Below are 22560 nucleotides of genomic sequence, written 5' to 3' on the forward strand. Positions count from 1 at the left end.
ATTTCACAGACAGTGAATACTGCTCTCTATAAATTGCCTTTTAGCAGACTGTACAGCTTGAAAAATAAAATATTTGGAAGTTATTGTTATTGACTGCTGAAAACAAAGAGTAAAAGATAAACAAGCTTTAAGGTTCAGATCCTTTAATCCAACATGGCCACCAAATCTATGCAGGATGGCTGGCAATGTATAGAGATTATTTAAAAACGAATTAATAAGGCTGATTAAAATGCATTGATGATTTTCGTGGCATGTAAAGGGGTAAAGTAAACTTTTTGGTTGCAAGTAAAGATACCAGAAAAGGAAATAAGCAGCAGTTTTCATTTGTTACATGTATCAGGCCTCTAAATTGATAATAAATTATGTTGACTTTACTGTTTCCTGCCAATTTTAATTCTTAGAAGTCACATGTATGAGGCATCTGTTAGTTTCTTTTAATTATTTGCCTTCTGTCCAGTGTCTGCCATTCTTTACAGCAAGGCGCCCAAAAGTGTGACCACCTTTAATTAATTCACATTCTTTCGTGCAACCACCATCCAATCAGAAGCCAAGGACAGGTTCCAGTTGACTTCTGATTGGATTAAATCTGCACGGAAGAATGTGAATAAATTAAAAGTGGTCACACTTTTGGGCGCCTTGCTGTAACAGAGAAAAATGTATGTCAAATAATACCACTGTCCTGTATAAAATGGCTAAGTTACCTGGTTATTAATTAAAGAACCCTTTAGCAAATGTGAAACAGTTTGGTGAAAAAAAAAATTCCCTAGCTTCTTTCCATTACCAGCTTCGCAGCATCTTAAGGTACCTCATATCTTGTTACCACTATACGTGTCTCTCTCAACATTAATTATTTTAAGCTCTGAAATAATCTTCACTTCTTAGCTGCTTAGCTAGAAGGTCTCGATGGACTACTGGATGGTTAGTTTTCAGTTAGAATATGGGGTTATTTATCACTTACCAGCTAGAATTTTAAACATGACTCAATTATGACGTACGTTAACAGATTCCATAGACAATTACAAAAATTGTCGTTTGTCAGCAGACATTTAAAATTTATTTTGGCTAATTCTGGGCTATCAGTTTATAATATACCACATTCACGACTTTGCTCATAGAGCCTTTGATTCTTAAATTGGACAGTTTGTGCATTTTACCTGAAAGTCCTAATTGAAACTATCCAAATTTAATCCCAAATTGGACAGTTCTCAGAAATTAAGGAAAAATAGCTGCGCTGACAATATAGGATTTACTGACAGCTATATAATTAGTTCGAGAAATTGAGGGTAAAAATTGCTGTGTTCCATTAAAAGAGGGACATTCAAGGGAAACGACTTTTCGTCTGAGTTATTGGGAGGCTCGATGAATTGAGAGTTCGAGAAATCGGGATTCTACTGTAGCTAGTTGCTCATCAAGGCGGGTAGCAAAGAAGCTAATTGATGGATGTTTTGAAATAAAAGTTGTTATCCACCAACTGTTGCCTCCTGATTGTTTTAAACCAATACAACATGGCCACCTATTCAAAATATCTGTTACTTTCAGATTTAGTAAACAAAAATTTTATGCACCTGACATTTGGTTTGTGTTTTGTTTTCTGTTTGTTTTGCAGAAGAGCTCAGTTTGAAGCCCATAACAAACTGGGTCATTGCTGATCTTGCCAAAAAAGAAGGCAGGGCTCTTGTCAAGGCTGCTCTCCAACAAATGGTATAGAAATACGTTCACATTTCTAGTAGTCACTAGGGGGCGGTTTCCAGGCCATTTAGATTTTGTTTCAAAAAGTAACTTATCTCTGAAAACACAGAGACATACAGTCAAAGCTCTCTTAACGGACACTCTCGTAAGCGGACAGCTCTACTTACGGCCGCCTTGTTTGAAACTCCGCTTTAACTCCCATACAAACTCTGTATTTTTACATTCTCGTAAGCGGACATTCTCATAAGCGGTCGCGGACACTTTCACAGATTACGACTTAGACTTTTTCTTTGTTTTTAAGCTCCCATAAGCGGACACCCCGAAGAAAATCCTACAAAAACCTCTGTTTTTTGTTTTTATCAATCAACTTCTCATCGCCGTTAGTCACAATGATTTAACAATAATTACAGTACCATATTTCAGGGCTTGTTTTGTCGTCATCCACGTCCGTCCGGTTATTGCTAGCTGGGCAAGCTCCCGTAAGCGGCCATCTATCCCCTACACCTCTATTGGCCGCGTACGAGAACCATTCTCGTAAGCGGCCAGCTCCAGTTACGGACACTTTTTTCGCGTCCCGAGGGTGTCCGCTTACGAGAGCTTCGACTGTATGCTTAAAGTTTGAAGAAATGGCAGCTAGTTAAAGCGATTTTCGTTTGAATGTAGTAAAACCAAAACCAAGGTAATCACTCTGGCCGACCACAGAGGACACAGACAGTTCCGTGAACCAATCAAAACTCGAAGCTAATACATGTAGCCGATACGAAGCGCGGGAAAAATCGCTCTAGTTACAAAGTAGTACAACTTAGGACAGGAATCATCGGCTACTCCTTGGTTAGTCATGAAATCATATCTTAATTCTAAACAGGCCTCTTGCAGTAACAAATTGTTGAAGAGAAAAGGTTTTGATGGGAAAATGTTCAAGGAGACCGAAGATGAGGTTCAGATGTATTTTTTTTTTTCTTTATCATTATTAAGAATCTCTTCTTACTCTGCAGAAATCATCGTCGAGTACAAGAGTAGGACTTATCCACAATCCATCAATAAAACAAACAGATAATCAGCCAGAGGTGCTTCAGATCGCTCGGACAGTTGAGGCAGTGCTGGCTTCAAAAAGTCACGTGACTCCTGCAATGCTAGCATTCATAGAGAAACTGCTTGACGAGGGTAACGACTTCAATAAATTGTCCTCAGATTCCAAGGCAATGACAGACCTCTTAGACAAAGCTACGGTGAGTTTTGATCATAAGTTGCTTACTTTATTTTAACGAAATAGCGCACAGTGTTAGTCGTTAATTGTTAGGGTTTTTAAGTTCCACGTTGGCGTTTCTGCTACAAAATAGCAAATTAAGGGAGAAGTGACGTCTAGAGGTCATTTTCCCATAAATAACATGTGAGGTTGTTAGCTGTTGTTTGGCTGAAAAGATTAAAAATTGGCGGAAAGCTGCCTGAAGTTTTGGGTGTCCTCCATTAATGCTCCAATTCCAGATGTTATTTTCTTACGAATGGCACGATTATGGTTATCGTAATTTTAATCATTTTGTGTGGTTCTGATATTGTCTAATTTGAAACGACCGGTCCTTGTTGAAAGCAATGTTGTCTTTACTGGTAATTATGTACTTTATAAATAGTATGTGTTAACTAAAAAAAAGTAACAAAATCATAAATCAATCAATCCTAAACTTTACACACTGTTTAACTGAGTATTGTAACTGAATGTGTCGCACTATACGTATGTAATGCTTTACAGTTGGCCTAACATCTTTAGTATTTCCTAACTGTTTTAAAATCATACTTTATATATATATTTCGTCATTATTTCTTCTGATGTTTTTAGGGCCTGAAAGCAGAAGCTATTAAAGCTAAGCTGGTCGATGGGAATGCCTTCAATGGCAGGCTATTCTCTCACCAAGCTTTCTGTAGACAGGTTGTTAATCTTCAGCCAGGACAAGCCGCTGTCGTAACTAATGGAAGGGTTAGTGTTCTTCAAGCGACCACCCCCCCCCCCCCCCCTTGTATTTTATGACTGCAAGATTTAAAAGATCTTTTTGACCTGACTCAGAGAAATAAAAGATCAATTTTAGGACACTCGTGCGAAAATCTTCTAATGTTGAAATTTTTCTTAAACTTTCACCACTGCCAGTTTTCGAGTTACTCTTGTCAGAAATGTAAAAAAAAAATGGGGGTCACCGAATTCGTTTCCGAGATACGATGTTTGAAAGAAGGCGCTTATTTTGGAAAATTGGAAAATGGCCATGCCTCACTTCATGCTTCTGACGACGCCTATGCGCATTCTCGTACGTCTCAATTAATTAATATTAAATAAGTTTTGATATTTTTTTACTTGCCTAATCCCAGCTGGAAATGTGTTTGCTCACAGGTATTTGGTCCACTTCTTGGAAACACTTTGTTTACTGAAGAGGACTTCAAACTGCTTGAGAACTTTGACATGGACTTGTATGCTCGCAAAGTCAGAGATCAGGTATGTTTATTATGACAAGCAAGAAGGTAGGCAGACTTTGAAGTAATTTATCAGACGCGACAGACTGTTTCAGGTATCTTTCCGCGGCAAGCAAGTAGATAGAGGGAGATAGATCGGGTATGTCCACACGTTTACATGTAACAAGTGGATAGGCAGACTTTAAAGTAATACATCAAACTCAGTCGAGAGGCAGCGCTTTATCACATTTTCAAACACTGAGACTTCACTTACCAGAGTTATTCCCTTCTCACCATTGAGGAATATGGCCGGAGATTCCTCGAGCATTCTACATCCCTAGCCATGATGTAAACACCGAAAATAGAGTTGAAAATACGAGGCACAGTGGAGTGTATTCCTCCTTCTTCCTGTATTTTTACTTCGTTGTTCAAAGCCGTTCTATTTGTTCTTTCGCAGATTGATGAAATGACATTTGAAGGCTTGTCAGCTGATGACGATACAAGGTTGGTGGAGTTTTTTAGCATAAATGCGAAATTCGCCACGGCGGTATATTTGTCCTTATCAACTTCTTGTTGATGATCAGTTAACTGTTTCACTTGCCCGCCGGCGCGCAGAACAACAGCTTCTTTAGAAAGTAGTTTGTTGAGTGTGCCTTTGATGTGAAAGTTATGACCTTTGGTTTGACAATGATATCTTAACAAACAAGAATGCCATTTATAAGATGAGGTTTAAGATCAATCGACACGGAGTATTTTATCGTGCGAAGCTCTTTTTGGCCGAGCAATAGAAGTAAAAGAGAACTTGTATAGACACTTGCTGTTTTCGTTTTGTTTGTTTGTTTGCTAATTTTGTTTTGTCTTTTTCGTTTTGACTATCTATTGATTCGATTCTTGTCCGGGTTAGTAGTTTTATAAGGGGATCCGTTGAAAATTGCTTGGGCTATTTCACTGGCCATATGGGATTCCTACATAACTGCAACCAATATGTATTATATATTTTTTTAGGCCAATGCATTGTATCTCGGCCAGTTCTGGTTTTCTCCCCCTCCTTCTACCTTTTCCCCAACCCCCTACTGCCTTCGTTCCCAACCCCAACCCTTCTTCACTAGGGAGAGCGAGTCCTAGAATAGTCAGCAGTTGTTACGACTGCTGTTCTAGAGTATTTCTCGGTCCTTTTGCTGAGATAAAACTTAACACTACATTGCATTTTTGTATTTCTTCAGTGAATTTAGAAGCGATCTCATCATGAAAGTTTCTTCTGCACTGATCAGTCGAGATAAAAGATCTCGTCAGGAAATTGCGTTTAAAGCTAGTGAACACAGGTAAGAAAGTAAGGTTTTCTGTTTTTCAGCTCATTGATGAGCTTTTTTAAGTCTATATTTCATGTCTTTGGCTGTCGCTCTATAACTTAAATAATCACATTCTTGATAAGTATCTTGTCCGGATCAACTAAAGAAGTCTAGCCAAACCAAGGGGATTATTTGGAATTCACTAAAAGAAAACTAAAATCCTGGTGGTAGTCAATAAGGCCCCACTTGCGATCTCATTATGGAATCTTATGCCGTAAAATTCCGGTTATAAGCCCCTCGGGTTATAGGCCCATCGACCTGAAAACAAAAAAAATACATCCGATGATAAGCCCCCCCCCCCCCCGGATACAAGCCCCCCTCTGTCGGATGACAGTACTGAACAGGGCTTAATGTTTAATGTTGCTTTAGAATGCGTTTTTAACTTTAAAACGTATTTCGATCAACACTCCCGTGGCTCGTTTCGAAACGTTTTTCTTATTCCGCTTATACGCCCTCCCAGATATAAGCCCCTCCGCTTATATAAGCCCCACAAAACCCCTAACGAAGTTCTATAAGCCCAGGGCTTATAACCGGAATTTTGCGGTAGTCAGTTAACGTATAATAATCATTTATGCGAAAAGCACAAAGGACGCTCCTTTTTCAGTGTTAAAATACTCCGCAAGCAACGCAAGCTGCCGTTACGTCCAAAATGTCGATAAACATTTCACATTTCACGCAAGATAACGTATTGAAAACGCTTTCACCGTTGTTTCATTTGTCAGTGTCATGAACATCAAGCCAAATCATGACGGTGCCAGTTTTGATGTAGTCGCTGTTCTGGATCCTCTGTCACAAGGTATCCCTCTATTTGTTGGATTTTTTCTTTCTTTGTTGATTTTGTTTTGCATCAACAACACTTCCCATTACGCACTGACACCGTCTACAATAAATCTTGCCAAATGTTTTCGAAACGCAATCTTTTTAAACAGTGAAGTCACTGCAATATAGCTACTAAACGTGGTTTGCATGTTGGGCAACATACACTTGTCAGAAATAATAAACTTTACTTAAATAATCTACTTTAATGTTAGTCTTATTTGTATGTTCGATTTCTACTTATCTTTTTGACTGGCGTCTAATTTACTTGTTCTCGTTTTTCTCAGCTGCCCAGAAAATTGCCCCAATACTCATGGTAAGTTTTAGTTTTTTTTTTATGTATTTTCGAACGAACAAACGAAGCGAGATGAAATTATATTTCACAGACTCCGTTCGAAATATATGAGAAAACAAATGGTAGGAATTTCCCAGTTAGTGCTTCAAACCACTTTTTAACGCTAAAAATATAAGGGGTACCCCCCTTAAAAGGAAAACAAGGGCCTGGGTCTACCCATAAGGCCCTGGTGCCTAGGTCCCGAGGACCCATGATCCTTCGCTGGCTTTTTGACGCCATGGAATAGACAGGCAAATCAACACCCTATAAATACACCAGGGAAGGGTGAAGGCTGGGAACCTCATATATTTCTCACTTCGTCTGTTTATATAATCCGAATTATTGCTTCAGGCCGCTTGGCGGCCCTAGTATAATTCTCATTACCGATACAGAGATCCAACATTGGTATTGCATTTAAGCGTCAGGTATTAATTTTTAACAAATAATTGAAATACTATCAAAAACATGAAACAGACGCAGCAAGACTTGTTGGCTACAGTGAATGTTTGTTTCGGGTCGTTTTTTGCGTAAAAAAATAGTAACAGTTGTGTTATCCTTTACTGGGGTGAAATTCTTAGTTTTTTTAAAAATGGAACACTAAAAACGAACTAGGGAAGGTAGAGTAGAAAATATTGGATAATTGCCTTTTTTAAGCAACATCGAAGTAAGTACTCCTCGTGTTCCCCGAGTCGTTTGTGTCTTCTTGCGAGACATGCATTATCAGACTTAGAGGTTTTCTGTTATTTCCCTTAGGTATTTCAAAATGTGACAAACGTGAACATCAAACTCGCAATGAACTCTCGTGAAAAGCTCTCTGAGTTGCCTGTGAATCGCTTCTACCGATATGTGCTGGAGCCTGAAGTCACATTTGATGAGGATGGAGCCATGGCGGAGGGGCCGGTCGCCTTGTTCTCTGACATGCCGCAGACGGTACTGCTGACCATGAACATGGACACACCACTCGGGTGGATGGTAGAAGCAGTGTACTCACCGCACGACTTGGACAACATCAAATTACAGGAGGTGAGGAAAGTTACCTTATTACATGAAATTTTCGCGACACGTTAATTTCGCGATTCAAAAAAAAATCGCGAAATTAAAGTGACGCAAACAATGTGTGTCGCGAACATAACATGACGCGAAAATTGAGTGACCCACGTTATATCAACGATAAAAAAAAAATAAGTTTAGTACCACTAAAGGAAGGAATTTTTAGTGTAACTGAAAATGGATGTTGTCTTCAATTGACTCAAGAACAATATCTCATGCACGTACAAACATGGCCTACTTGTAGACATTGTGGGAACTGCTCTGTTGTTGCTATTCCCGAGAATAAGTCCCGCCCTTGCGTTTTTGTCAATTTTGACGTTATTGTTCCTTGGATGAAGTCGTTTTATTTAAATTAAGGGCATGTTAACCAATATTGCCAGGGAAATGTCAATTGTGTCTTACTCAAAAACGCGAAATTAAAGTGATTCAAAATACAAAATTTTCGCAAAATCGCGAAATATGCGCACCTCAAAAGCGCGAAATTAACCTGTCGCGAAAATTTTATGTAATAAGGTAGCTAGAAAAATGACCTTTACACAAAATTATTTATTACTTTCAACAGATAAAGGTAAAAACCAACACTACTAAATTCCAATACGATCTGGAATCAGTGGGATCGGAAAAGCCACTATGTGGAAGATGCCACTTTAAATTTCCATTTTTAAAGTCTACGTTCGGGCCAGGTGACCTATCAGGGCGAAGCGTATCCCGTTTTTGTAGCATGAAGCGGCTAGGAGTCTTTCTACTCCCTTTTGATCGGATGCTAGTGCATCGCAGGGTTATCCACAGCATTAAATTCGCCGATACCCATTTATATACACCTGGGTGAAGAGAGGCACTATAAAAGTAACGTGTCTTGCCCAAGAACATGATGCAGTGACCTCAGGCACCGAAACTCGGACCGCTCCATCCGGAGTCTAGCGCACTAACTATTAGGCCACTGCGCCCCTCCTTTGCGCTCAACAGACATAATTGTTGACTATATAACTGTTCGTGAACGCTTCAGTTGGTCGCCACTTTGGTAGACCGTTCAAAGCCCTCTATTATTTCGTATTTTTCGACCGATGAGCGCGGGGAAAGAACTGCGAGAGAACTGGGCGCCAGCGCAACGCTTTTTTGCGTTGAAAAATAGAGAGGCTGTGGACAGTCTATCACTTTGGATTGAAAGAGGTTCAAAATGTTCTAACCAAATACGATGTTTTCCTACTTTCCAGGTGGAGAATCAAGTCATCGGAAAATTTGAGTTGGAGTACATCTTTATTGAAGGTAAAGAGCTGGACGCAAGCGCGTTTTTTTCAACATTTTGTTAGTTGGTTATTTGTTGGAAAATACTTGACAAATGTTACGAATTGATTTGACGATGTTTGAAATAAATTCCACTGTAGGGACAATCCGAAAAACGTGTGGTTTGCGTTTTCAAGTTTGCTTTCGACTTGATACTTTGTAGGCACAGAATTAATAAAGTTAACACTTATTTACAATCTAACACAACCGAAAGTTCCCAACCCCTTAGACGCAAGATAGAAATCCTTCTGGACATTCCTTGTTTTTCATTTAATTTTATTATAGTTTGAAGGAAATGTTTGTCCGGTGACATTGTTGTTATATTTGTCCACAATATTTCTTTTCTTCCACTGACAGGCCATTGCTCCGACTTCCACACCAGACAGCCGCCAAGAGGACTACAGTTTACACTTGGTACTCCAAGGAACCCTGCCATGTTTGATACGATTGTGATGGCGAATTTGGTAAGTCTGAGCGGCATGTGTAACTACTACCCCAATTGCACTTTCCGTTCTCTTCTCCATTTTTTTTTTTTTCGACCTCCGATTAGCCGTGGCTACATTTGGTGGTATATCTTGAAAACGTTCTCGTGCCCCTTAAGTAATAATAATCTTTTATTAGGAAGCCTTCATTCACTATACAGTGGTTTTCAGAAAGGTCCTAACTAAGATTAAAAATACTTAATAAGACTATATACAATAAAACGAAAAATACCTAACAATTAAAAACTATTATTAAAAACTAACTTAAAATTAAAAAAAAAAAAAGAATTAACTAACCTACTTAGAACGCTACGCTTAAAATTAACAAAATCAAGTGCATTTTTGGTGTCTCTGTCTAGGTTATTCCAGTCTTTCAGAGAGTGATAACACACTCTCTGCTTTCCCCAATTTTTGGTTACATGAGGTAGCCTAAGCATGTCTTTATTCATTGTGTTATAGCTATGAATGTCCCTGTTAGCTAGTAACTCCATAGAGTGATCCATAAGTCCATTTATACACTTATAAACATATATACAGCGGCGTCATTCAAAATTTTAACTTGGAGTGAAATGTTCATTTACAGTTTAATAATTCTGAACATTACAGATAACGTTTTTAATACTTTCTTTGCGATTGGATCGTCGGGCAGTCTCTTTCTATCACGGGGCCGCAGTCTTGAATAATTTTATAACGAGCATAACCCGTCGAGAAGAATAAGTTATTTGGGGTACAGGGGAGTGGAGGCGGCAAAATCCTTTTTGATTCCATCATACATAAAGTGGTGTGCCCTTGTGCCTCAAGACGTTTTAAACAAGTTTTTTTTTTCTTTTGTTTTGTTTGACGTACAGGGCTATTTCCAGCTCAAAGCTTCCCCCGGAGCTTGGTCCCTAAGAGTGAGAGAAGGCAGATCGTCCGAAATTTACGAGATTGAAAGGTAACATATCTACCCTCTAACTACAAAGTAAAATTTATTATGTCCAAGAAATTCACTGCTCAGCAACTCGTGACTACAGCTCCACGTTAGTTTTTGCCTCCGAGTGATAGTTGTTTTTATTTTATTTTTCTAGTGTTTCTGGAAGCGAAAAGGAAGATGACGGTCATTTTACAGTTGTTGTCGACAGTTTTATTGGAAAGCTTATGAAAGTAAAGGTGAGACAACTCTAGAGATTCCTTCTATGTTAAAGTTGCATTTTTAGTTACGTCATATTTTAAGTTAAAAATAAAGGAAAAAATATTTAATTGCGCCCCTCCCCCCCCCCCTTTTAACCCCCCCCCCCCCCCAGTTGTGAGAGTAAAAGATATTCCCCATAACACGCTTACACGGTCTTACACCCACCCCAGGGTTGGAAATATAGGGAATACGCTGCTGACCAACAAAATCTTTTTATCTCGAATTTAAACTTACTTTAATGTTAATTTGTACCATAGCAATAAACTCTTTCCCTCCATACATTGTTTGAACTTTGTGGCAGATGAAGTCTATCCAGTTTTATTTGTTGTGATTTTTGTATTACTGTGTCACTGAGTACCTGTTATTCCTTGTTTCAGGTTAAAAGAAAGCCTGGCATGGAAGGAAAAGATCTTCTTAGTGATTCTGACAGCAAGTCTTCAGGAGGCATATGGGATTCACTCTCAAGGTGATTTGAACTGCCTTATGTTCCGTGTGGTCTTCTATTTTTACCAAATTTCTAGAAACTGAAAACATACTTAACAAATCATGCATTAAGGCACCATAAGGCGGCGAATGAAGCAAACGCAAAAACGTTAGGGTTGCGTTTTAAACTTTATCCGAGTCCAAAACAGTTTGTGAAATTATTCTGCCGGTATAAAGGGCCGGGTATTTTATGCCAACCACTTCAGAATGTTGTTATAAAAATACTTAGCGACCACGTACAAATATCCCAAGTTTCTCCGCACAGCTGAATGGACCTTTTGCAGCCTACTTTTTATTATTTTCTGTACGTGCAAATTGCCCTCCAAGCCTCGCCGCAGGTTGAAATTCCTTTTTGTTTTTTGCACATGCTAACGAGGCTTGGAGGTCAATTCAAAAGATTAAGAAGTAGGCTGCAAAAAGTCTATTGCTCCAAGTTAATGCGTCGGCGATCAAATGAAATACTTAGTTGATAAACCGCAGTATCGACGTTTCAAGCGTCAGCCCTTCGTCGGAGCAAATGGAACCCCAAAGGGCTAACGCTCGAAACGTCAGCTTTTCAGAATTCGCTACTCCGGCTTATTTATCTTTATCATCTTCCAGTTGATAATCAACTATGTGCTGTAAGAGAACCATCTCACTCAAAATCGACCATACACCTCTCGTAGGAGCCACATTCGCTACAATTACTAGATGGCCGCCTTCTGTTATTATTGTTCTTGTTGTTGCTGTCGTTTATGTTATTGCTGTTGTTGTTGTTGTTGTTGTTGGGTTGTGTCAGTAGTCTGTATAACCGGAAGCAGCTTTCTTCATTCTTATCTACCTAGCATTGTTGGAAGTGAAACAAAAGAAGACATCCCTAAAGATGAAACAATTAACGTTTTCTCAGTTGCATCCGGCCATCTCTACGAACGTTTCTTGAGGTAAAATTTATCTTCCATACCTGACTAACTTGTTGCGATCAACATACGCACCATTGTCTAAGGCCTTCGTCTTATTTTCCTGATGTACAAAAAGTGTTCTCAAATTGAACGTGCCTTCCAGTGCGTTCTGCCCAAGGACCCGCCTGCATTGTCTAGGTGAGCTTCAAACGAACGGATGTTTATCAGACAAAATAAGAATTCCAGGACGCCAGATATCCTTGCAAAAATATAATAATGATAATGACGAGTAGAAGAACCTCGACGTTATTCCAGAAAAGTTCCAGGTTATCGAGCATTCGTTAAGGAAACAACCTGTATGGCGGTCTCAAAAAACTTTGTGTAAGCTGTCATCGAAGTGTATCGTCTCGACTTATATAAACCAAAAATGGAAATGAACTCTGAGGCTCTGCTGTACGGACTCAAAATCAGCTTTAAAGGAAACTTCAAAATGATAGTTTACTACTCAAACCAGTATTACTAGTATTGTGTTTCAGACCAAAACTAACTAAGTATTTTTGATAGTCACTCACAGAACATTCCTTTTCTTTTAGTATTTCTTCATAAATAAGTTGTGTTTTATTTCCTTTAGAATAATGATGCTTACTGTTATGAAGAATACCAAAAATCCTGTGAAGTTTTGGTTCCTTAAGAACTACCTCTCACCAACGATAAAGGTAGTTATATAAAATCATTTAATTTAAGTTAATTAAAATTGATATGAACTTTTCATTTTGCATAAACAAACAGAACAAATATTATTATGAGGTAGAAAGTTTTGGCGTCTTACGCAACTTTAACCTCGTTAAATATCTGTGGCGAAGCTAGGGAAGCGGCCCTGGGGGCCCGGGCCCCACCTTAATTTTGTTAAAAGACATTTTCTTATGACTCCCCGCCCCCTGCCAATATTTTTTTGGGTGCACAGACACAAAACGGGCCCCTCTTTGATCAAGGTCTCGATCCGCCACTGTTGATACAAATATTAATATGGATTGAACGTTTTAACAATCCCAATTTTGGTATTCTCAAAAATGGGAATTCTTTTAATACTTTAATTTAACAAGTAATTCCAAAAGACGAAATTTGTATTTGTTGGGAATACATATCTAAGCAATCAGCACTCATACAGAAATCAGTAGGCGTGTATGCTTCTGTGTATATAACAATGCTTTCTTAGTACCTTTCCACACGATACTGCCCAAACAGTTTGTCCGGTGAAAGTTGTTCTTAGGTACCGTGCATATGCTAGAAAGTGAAACAAACTAAAATTAAATCGCTATGAATGTTTGATGGCCTAGATCAGGGTACATTAGATGCCGCAGGTATTCAGATTCTGACAACATTTTGTCTGTTATTGTGTTTTTACAAGGCGTTCCTGCCTCACATGGCCAAAGAGTACGGCTTTCAGTATGAACTTGTACAATACCACTGGCCTCACTGGTTACACGCCCAAACAGAGAAACAGAGGGTTATATGGGGGTAAGTACCAAGCAACTGACTGACGTGTGTTTAGAACTGACATCGGCAACAAAATTCTCATTCTCAGTTTTTGGTACATTCATTTTTTTTTTGTTTTTTTTTTTTTGTTTTTGTTTTTTTTTTGGGGGGGGGGGGGGGGAGGGGGGATGTTATTTCAATCTAGTGTTCATTTTTGTGCGATGTCGTGGTTTCAAATCCTACCAAGACATGGCCTGTGGATTTTCTACAATTTTGGGATGTTCATGACGCTTCTTAAAATCACATTGTAGATAGAAGGCACTGTAACTATCTCATTTTGTTTTACTTCATTTCTTTCTCTTTTTCTTCATTTCTTTATTCACAGGTACAAAATTTTGTTTCTGGATGTTCTGTTCCCTCTTCATGTGAAGAAAATTATCTTCGTTGATGCAGATTTGGTACGTATTTACAACCCTTGTGTTTTACTTTATTTAACCACAAATTCATGTTTTTTTTTTTTTAACCTGCTTTGTTTAAGGTCGCACAGGACCCTTGCTCATTAATAAATTCATTAGCCAAGTTTCTTGACGGGGTGCTATCTTGTAAAGCTTTAATTCGCCACATTTTGAACATCGATTCCTCTAAAATTTATCAAGGATATTAAGGGATTATGGAATTACATCATGATTGTCCTTTTAATGAGAGATGACCGTTTACTGTAATGTTACAGGCTCTTTAAAAGTTTAACTACAGATAATGCGATTTTGTGTCCAAGTTTTCGGCTACAACAGCGCACCGAATTAAATGATTATATAACCTAGTGATGAATCATAACCTCTTTTGTGTTATTACAAGGACGAAATTTTCGATTTCAAAAACTGCTAAAAGTTATCTGCTTCTAAGAGAGCAAAAATGCGAAATCTAAACTTTGAAACGTGCTATCTTCATTTTGAGAACGAAATTTCAAAATTCGCTCTTGTCATAACACAATAGAGTGCACCAAGTTCATGTTCCTCGCGATATCAACTCCTAAAATTCTATATCGGCGAAGAAAACTTGGACACAAAATTGCAGGATTTTCCGCTTCCGAAGACCTTCCGAGTCAATGTTTACAACCGACTTGTGCTTTATTCGCAGCTGTGAATCTCATTATGATAATTCGCTTTGTTTCAGCGCACGGTACGCTAAGCTGAGAACAATACCGTCTAATTACTTGTACAAAGAACTTTAAGACTGATATTGTCGTGAATATTTCGTTTGTTTTCGGCTTCAGTCGTCGCAGTTCGTGCATACTCTTGAAATAAATACATACATAATGATTTCAAGGGTCCTGCGCGACCTTAAGATAAGACTCCTCTTACTTTGCAAGGACTCTTTGCGAGCCGATGATTTAATATGCATATTTTTATAAACTTTCCCTTATTGAAACTGCAGAGTTATTCTTTGTCGTCTCATGGAAACACTACGTGGTATAAATTGGCATCAGGTGTCTCCCAGTGTCTGAGTGCATGCACTGAATTTAAAATAGTTAGTTTTAATTAACAACCCTATTCCATTTAACTCTTTGTTTTCAGATTGTTAGGGCGGACCTAAAGGAACTCAATGAAATGAACTTGCACGGAGCTCCGTATGCGTACACACCATTTTGTAACAGTCGCAAAGAGATGGACGGTTTTAGGTGAGATAAAGAGTTTTAGCAATGACGATGGCGACGCCGAGGACAGCGCCTGGTGCAAAATGAATTTATATTTTACTCGGGAATTTCGCAATTATCCAGAGGTATTCAGTGTATCTATTGGTTTAGGAACTAACCGAAGCTGAATATGTAAAGAAAGCGTTCTTCCCCAGATAGAAATACGGAAATTTAGCTGCCTTTGTTCACGTTCTCCAAAAATATGCAGAACTTGGTTATTTCACGTTGCTGTTTCACAGAGAACGGCCAAGAAATGTACTAGGATTTAAAACGCACGTGCAGAGTTATTATTTTGCTTATTAAACATTTTGTTTGATGACGTTCTCGTTCACGTTGGCGTCCTGGTTTGCTAAAGCTTCCTATTCATAGTAAAACAAGGATTGCATTGATTGCAAAAGCCATTTTTTGCTTTGGAAAATTCTAAAGCAGAATGTCTCGGTGAATAAACAGGATGTATATTGCCAAAATAAAGGATCAATAACGAACAAATATTACAAAATTTAAGCTACCTTTAGTTTACAGAACAGTAAACTGTGACACAGCTGTTTTTGTACCGCAAGAAAGTTGAAAGCAAATTGAAACTTAAGCCTGGTTTTCACTATGGACGCAAGGGCAAACACAAGCGCAAGGATAAAAGCTCGTATTTCACCGTGAAAACGGCTTCGACGCAAGCAAAAGCACAAGTGCATTGCATTTTGATGCGCTTGTCTTGCTTTGCTAGTGAAAACCGGCCTTAAATAATATTTGTCTATTAGAAGCCGACAACAAACGTATTTCCTTGTTGCAGGTTTTGGAATGTTGGTTACTGGAGAAGTCACTTGGCGGGGAGGCCGTATCACATCAGGTGAGGGGAATACCGCAGTAGGGCTATCACACGAGTTGCGATTTTAAGAAAGGAAGAGAAGATAATAACCCTAAGCTTCTTGACGGTTACAGTTTTCAAATTAATTGAGTTTTTGTAAAATGCACTATTCACGATGGTTATTTCTAATGTGTCCCCGTTAATTTCATTCCCAAATAACTAAGCTACTGTCGAATTTGATAAGTAGCCAAGCTTTTGCTTTTTGCTTTTGCGACATCGAAACTTTTGTGTCCCTTTCTCACTAATTTAGTTAAAAAAAAGTTCTAACGAATTAAACAATGTGGATCAGTGTGCCCTCACTAACTGGTGAACTTTTGTATCGATAACCATTTAGCCAGCGAGGTTATGCGGTAATATTGTTTCAATTCTGCAGAACTTCTGAAATAACTTGGGTCGGTGCTTCCTAGATAAACGTGTGCATCGATAAATTTGTTTTAATCATTAAAGTTTTAAAATTGGACATTCTTCTTTTTTGGCGCAGTGCACTTTACGTTGTGGATCTGGATCGGTTCAGACGTCTTGCAGCTGGCGACAGACTAAGAGGACAATATCAGGTCAGTGAAAAGTTATCCACCGACTTTAGAGGAAATAGCAGACGTATGGTTTATGTGTATACGTCTCTGAAATGTGAATATCACTGACACACGCTTATCGTAAAGAGTAGGGCATGGAGTTCTCGGTGTTGTAGTCTTGTCTTTGCCCGTTGTACCTTGGGTACTGTTAAAATGCTCGGAGATATATGAGCGGGAGACTGTATGGGCATTACAATGGCGAGCGATAGGCGAGCAGAGCGATCGGACGGAAATGGAAAGAAAACAATAAAAAGAATGAAGAAGGAAAGAGAGATCTGAAAATGAAGAAAAAGAGAGAGTGACAAAGTAATATGTGATGTATGGGGACAGGTGTACAGTGAGAAACTGTGCGGAATGGTGCACCCTCATGAATAATTAATGAATTTTACAAGGGTACATAAGAGTGATGTATTATGATGTATGCAAACAAACTAGCCAGTTTAATGTACTATGTTGCTTTACTACCCCTAAAAAAGTCAGTTTTACTAGTTATCATAAGAACATGTTTGTAACAAGTTGTTTGTTTATCATGCAGGGATTGAGCCAGGATCCCAACAGTCTGTCAAACCTTGATCAGGTGGGATGCTGCGTAGTTTTGAATAATTTGAAATGTCTATCAACAATATTTGACAAAGTAGTGACACATGATGTCGCCGCGAGACAAAACCACAGCAAAGAGACGCGCAAAACCCCCCCCCAGCAGGAAAGGAGCGGACCGAACACACAAAGAGAGGAGAGGAGGAAGGGGGGCAAAAGGATGAAAGGCCAAAACAAAAAAAAGCGAAAATGACAAGTGTCAACACGCAACGATGAAGTGTTTAAAACCCTTTTCTCATATAGGAAAGACTTTGGTGCAAAACAGGGGCAACAAGTAAGAACTGGAGCTACAAGAACTTTAAATCTATTGCATCAAATTCGCGTAAATTTTCCACAGTCAGTATTAAGGATGCATGCTGCATTTGGCTATTTTAAAAGCAATCATTTTCTTGGTCTGTTAATCGTTCTCGGAGAGTCAGAGGCACATATAGTTGCTGGAAGCAAGAGACAGCTGGCATGATGGAAATAGAGAAAATATTTTTTTCGCCTTCTCTCTGGTTGTTTATCTTACCTTGACGTAGTCTTCTACAATCATGCAATCAAACGTTCAACCCTGTGTTCTTTATTCAGGACTTGCCCAACAACATGATACATCAAGTGCCTATCAGGTCCCTCCCTCAGGAGTGGCTTTGGTGTGAAACATGGTGTGATGATGAATCAAAGAGCAGAGCTAAAGCTATTGACTTGGTTTGTATTATATTCAGTAATGTAAAAACATGTAAAAAATATTAGGCAGTACATTTCAGGATTTGGGTTGTTATTTTGTAGGTAATTTTGCTTCTAATCAGTCAAAGTGGTGCTGCTGATTAACTCGTAAAACTTGTAATGCTGGAAATATTACTGGGATACAAGCAATAACACCATCTTTGTCGTGAGCCAAGCAACTGGGGAAAAGAAGCCTAACAAAAGTCAGGGCTTCAACGGGATTCGAACCCGTGACCTCCGCGATACCGGTAGCACGAAGGTCACGGGCTCGAATCCCGTGACAGCATTGATTTTTTTTTTCTGTTTTCAGGCGTTTTTAAACCGCAAGCCACTAGAGTAAAAAGCCTAAAATTATCACTTAGTTGTACATTTATTTTATGTTTCAATTAGTGTAACAATCCCATGACAAAAGAACCTAAACTACACAGTGCTGTGAGGATAGTCAAAGAGTGGACCGATCTAGACAATGAAGTAAGAAGACTACAAGAAAAGCTATCCGCGCAGACGGCTTCGTCAAAAACTGAACCTGCTAAACCAAGTGGTAAGTGAAACGTTTTGATATGCATGTAGAGCTTATGTCTTCTATATCTTGTTCTTTATCCTGGGAGGACAAGAGGGCAGGGTGAATAAGCTAAAGCTTTGAGGTACTGCTACATTACCTGGTGCTGAACACGCTCAGTGTATAGTTCCTTCTTATTAATCAGGCACGAAGGCAGCACTCTGAGTATATCGCCCGAGAACGTTCTGGTACGGACCGAGGAAAGCGAGGTCCGTAACAGTTTTTTTTTCTCTCGTTATCTTCAAACTCTGCCTTAAGGTAAAAGTAAGTGGACGTAAAACCCGTGCGAAGAAATTCTGAAACTACAACAGGACTACGGAGGCATTTTTGTATTTGTAGCAACATTTGTGCACTGATCCTGTTATTGTTTTGTTGTTGTCTGTTTGATGACTTACAGTATGTTTCTTTTATCTCACAGATACTCCAAGCAAAGCAAAGGAAGAGCTGTAGTTTCTTAAAATTTCCACTTAGGACAGAATACTGTACTAATACCTTGCGTTCTTACACTGTTTCCCGTTATCATTGCGAGAGTAACGACAAGCTTTCAAAGCTTGTTCTTTGCTGTTGCTGAACTGTTTTCTAGATGTGATCTGCCCTGTATACCCTTGCAACACTAAGGACGTTACACGGCGGTTATAATAGGGGTTAGTATGCCTGTCCTGTGAGAATGAACTGGCTATGTACAGAAAAAAAAAATGGCGAATGTAAAACCGATACGTGTATACTTCAATAATTGTGTTTTCTCGAACGTTTTATGTGGAATGTCCCTGTTTTACGGAATTTTCTTCTTTATAAATAGTAAATAAATTACTTGTTCTATTTAAACAATTGCAATAGCGAGGCTTTGTAGGAATCTTCTAAGAATTTTAAATAAAACGGATTAAAAGAGCTTTGTCACTAGAAGATTCATCTTGCTAAAATTGTTTACTTAAACTGATGTTACACGAGACGATATTTTAACGAAGATTTTTTAACGCAACATTATGTAGCATGGCTCGCTGGAGGACTTCTAATGAAGCATTTTTACGGCGATATGTTGAGGGTTTTTAACTGCTTAAAAAAATCAGGTGCGCTCAAACTTGTCGCGTGTAACATGGATTACTTATCGCCATTAAATGTCGTCTTGTTTTATATCCCTTCTAATACCTGCATTACAACTGCTATACTTTTTGCCCTTAAGGCGAATACTCAGAAATAATATTTGTGGGTTTTTTTTTTTTTTCCTTTAAAAAAATATTAAAATTTAAAATTTTTTTTTTTCCCTCACGACTTTGCGGTGGTTGAAAGCAAAGTTTCCTTAAGTACTTCTTGAAAAGAAAGCGATAGAAAGTCCGTAGCATTAGGAACAATGCAATGTATAACTTCTATTTGTGTCCTCGAGTAACAGTTTTGTGCTCGCTTTACGAGAGGAACTTCTCCGCATAAAAGGCTTTTGACTTCGACATCTGCATACACTCTTTCAAACGCGAATCAATTGCACGGGGAATCACCTTCTTCACAGAGATCTTAACGCACGAATATTGGAACAATAGAAATTTTTTAGATGAATTTAAAGCTTGCCAAACTGTCCTTTTTCAAGGTGGAGCATTTTGCTCGTTAACGGAGAAGTTCACTCCAGAATGGCCATGTCGTGAGTAACGACATTAGATTAATTAGTCGTAATTTGCCTAAAAACGTTTTTAATTTTTCTTCCAAATTCTTCCAAACAGGAGGAAGGGAGAAGTGCAAATTAAATTTCTCATAATTAGTTCTAACATGAACGATTTAATAAGTTGATTTTGCTGCTAGTCTAGTACACCAGTGTATTGCAATAGACCTCTTTAGCTTCGTTTTTTGTTGTCCCATTGCAGACCACGTGATGTTACCCTTAAGAACTATCTCTCCCCTCCCCAGGGTTTCCGTTAAGAAACATGAAACTATTTCGCACTATGTATTCCATGCTTATGGAAAAATAAAGAAAAATGTTAAAAATGACGATTTTGATGAGTTGCCCTATAATCATTTCTTTTCGTTGGAGAGATATTCACGGATGAATATTGAAACAATAGAAATTCGTTAATAAGTAAGAAACTATGAAAAATTGCCATTTTCAAAGTAGACCATTCTCGGAGAACCAGAGCAGTTAGGGACGGACATTATTTTTGGAAGGGGGGGGGGGGAGAAAGAAAATTGGAGGGCCGAAAGGAAAATAATGGAAACAGAAGAAAAAAAAATAGAAAAAAAAAAATGTGAGAGGTGCAAACAAAAAAAAGGCGGAGGAAAACACCCCCTCCAAGAAAATAATGGCCCGTCCCTTAGTGGGAGCGAAACGAAGTAAAGCCGGCAAGTTTCCATGCAAAGTTTCCAAGAAGGGCTGAACGAGCGCACGATCGCTCCGATGTTTTGACGAGTTTACTTTTGTTTTGCCCCGACTAACTGACCCTGGGTCTCTGAGGATGACGTTGGCCGGACCATTTTGCTCATTAACGGATTTCAACTGTTTGAATATTCAGGGAGGATTTCTCAACGTCGAAAATACATTTGACTTTCAAATTGATAACCGTTTTATGGATTTATACCCAATCTATGCAAACTCTATTATTTTTCGATATTTCAAACATTCTACCGCCATTTTATTTGTTTGGGCCTCTGCACATTTGCAAACTTCGCAAAGGTGCTAATATTTACCTGAAGGTTTTTTGCTCATGTTCTTTTTCAGTAATCGTAATATAATTTACCTGTCATAAAATGTTCCGAAAGCAAAGATGTTCCGAATGAAGCGAACGCCCTATAGGTAACAACTTAAAATGGGCTTGTGTATATAACCCATGTTTTTTTTGATAATCCTTAAGGACAATAAATAACACTGTTGAAAATTTTGAAAATTCTTTTGTCTACGTAACAAGACTAACTCCTTCCATTTTTAATGATAAACCACAAACAATACAGTGATTCCCTTGAAATTAAAGTTGACAGGCATTTTTTGGAGACGTTCCCTTTCCGATAATTGTGATTTAATGGCTCTATCTATTTTGACATAAGTGTCTGTAATATATCAGTTTAGGCAGTATACTACGTCAAGATGATGTATCTAGGCCAAAAGGGACCAATATCTAGGCCAAAAGGGGGACGAATTTATTGCACTTGTACGCAGTCAACCGAGTCCTCGGAGGAATAATAAGAAGACTCTATTTTAATGATTTTGGATCCCTTGTAGAGAGTTTATGCGTCTTGAAATTATATTGACGCATTTCATTTTAGGCGTCCTAGATTGATATATACACAGCCAATGCTCCAAAACCAAAATATAAATAAAAAAATTACCATGCCCGCGAACGAGGTATAATCTACTGAAGGTGCCTCATAATGGCCTGGAATATTAGCTGCAAGGGTCTTGTACATTTGAATAATAATTAACTGTACGTTTCGCGGGAACAGAAAAACAAGGATGAAGCGAAAACTTGCAAAATGGATCGATGTAATATAAAGAATGCAATGCACAGTTAACTACACATTCGCGACAAAGGCACACATCTCCAATTTACACTTATTTTCTTGATTGCGAGGACATAGCTTATATTTTGAAAGGCAATTGCCCAGGTCTACAACTACAGAAAGAGGATTATTGCTGGGCTTGAAATACAGGAAAAGGGATAGGTTTACTAAAATAAAAAAGCGTATTAATTTTTCGTAACCTAAGCCGAAGAGAAACCCGACCGTGATCTTAATGCGTGCGTGCTAATTTAACTCGCAAAATTATGCACATCAAGGATGCGCAGAACAATACTTGGAAATTGCCAATAGGTAACTTTGTCTCGATCTCCGAAAGAAGCGATAGAAATAAACTGCTAATTAAAGCCGAAAGAACGAGGTCCGTAGTTTTCGAAACTAGCCGTTCTTTTGCAATGGGCTCTTTCTGAGTCTGTGGCATGGCGGAGCGATTGACGTCAGTTTTTGCGCAAAGCAACGAATATGCGAGAATCGGCGCTACACAGGGTACCGAGTTCGTGATGCGGGGGTCGAATTGTGAATAAATGTTTACCATGTTAAGTTTCAGTTTATGTTTCATATCACGTACTAAGAAGGCTCCTGACACGAAACGTATGTTTGATGTAAGTGCAAAACAGAACGACGTTCCTTACTTC

At 38.6% G+C, this 22560-nt stretch overlaps 1 protein-coding gene and 1 long non-coding RNA gene across 3 annotated transcripts in view; one reads left to right on the forward strand and one right to left on the reverse strand.

Annotated features, from left to right (window-relative positions):
- The window catches only part of LOC144663847 (UDP-glucose:glycoprotein glucosyltransferase 1-like), a 59447-nt gene extending 40397 nt beyond the window's left edge, over positions 1-19050 (forward strand). Inside the window, exons 23-47 of one of the 2 annotated variants that reach the window (XM_078524912.1) lie at positions 1607-1701; positions 2685-2918; positions 3524-3661; positions 4067-4168; positions 4583-4629; positions 5349-5447; positions 6197-6270; positions 6578-6606; positions 7378-7647; positions 8889-8940; positions 9316-9422; positions 10289-10374; positions 10508-10589; positions 10989-11077; positions 11895-12014; positions 12604-12688; positions 13381-13490; positions 13834-13906; positions 15023-15126; positions 15929-15985; positions 16485-16557; positions 17111-17152; positions 17743-17859; positions 18268-18418; positions 18855-19050. In XM_078524912.1, coding sequence (XP_078381038.1) covers positions 1607-1701; positions 2685-2918; positions 3524-3661; positions 4067-4168; positions 4583-4629; positions 5349-5447; positions 6197-6270; positions 6578-6606; positions 7378-7647; positions 8889-8940; positions 9316-9422; positions 10289-10374; positions 10508-10589; positions 10989-11077; positions 11895-12014; positions 12604-12688; positions 13381-13490; positions 13834-13906; positions 15023-15126; positions 15929-15985; positions 16485-16557; positions 17111-17152; positions 17743-17859; positions 18268-18418; positions 18855-18886 — 2468 coding nt within the window. In that variant the 3' untranslated portion in view covers positions 18887-19050. The remainder of the gene's footprint in view (positions 1-1606; positions 1702-2684; positions 2919-3523; positions 3662-4066; positions 4169-4582; positions 4630-5348; positions 5448-6196; positions 6271-6577; positions 6607-7377; positions 7648-8888; positions 8941-9315; positions 9423-10288; positions 10375-10507; positions 10590-10988; positions 11078-11894; positions 12015-12603; positions 12689-13380; positions 13491-13833; positions 13907-15022; positions 15127-15928; positions 15986-16484; positions 16558-17110; positions 17153-17742; positions 17860-18267; positions 18419-18854) is intronic. The other variant, XM_078524913.1, reaches the window with a different exon arrangement.
- Positions 1-22560, reverse strand: part of LOC144663902 (uncharacterized) — a 284797-nt gene that overhangs the window by 140480 nt on the left and 121757 nt on the right. The gene's annotated exons all lie outside the window — the stretch shown is intronic.

Source organism: Oculina patagonica, chromosome 8 (assembly GCF_052425735.1).
Source record: "Oculina patagonica isolate OP01 chromosome 8, crgOcupat, whole genome shotgun sequence".
Classification (NCBI taxonomy): Eukaryota; Metazoa; Cnidaria; class Anthozoa; order Scleractinia; family Oculinidae; genus Oculina; species Oculina patagonica.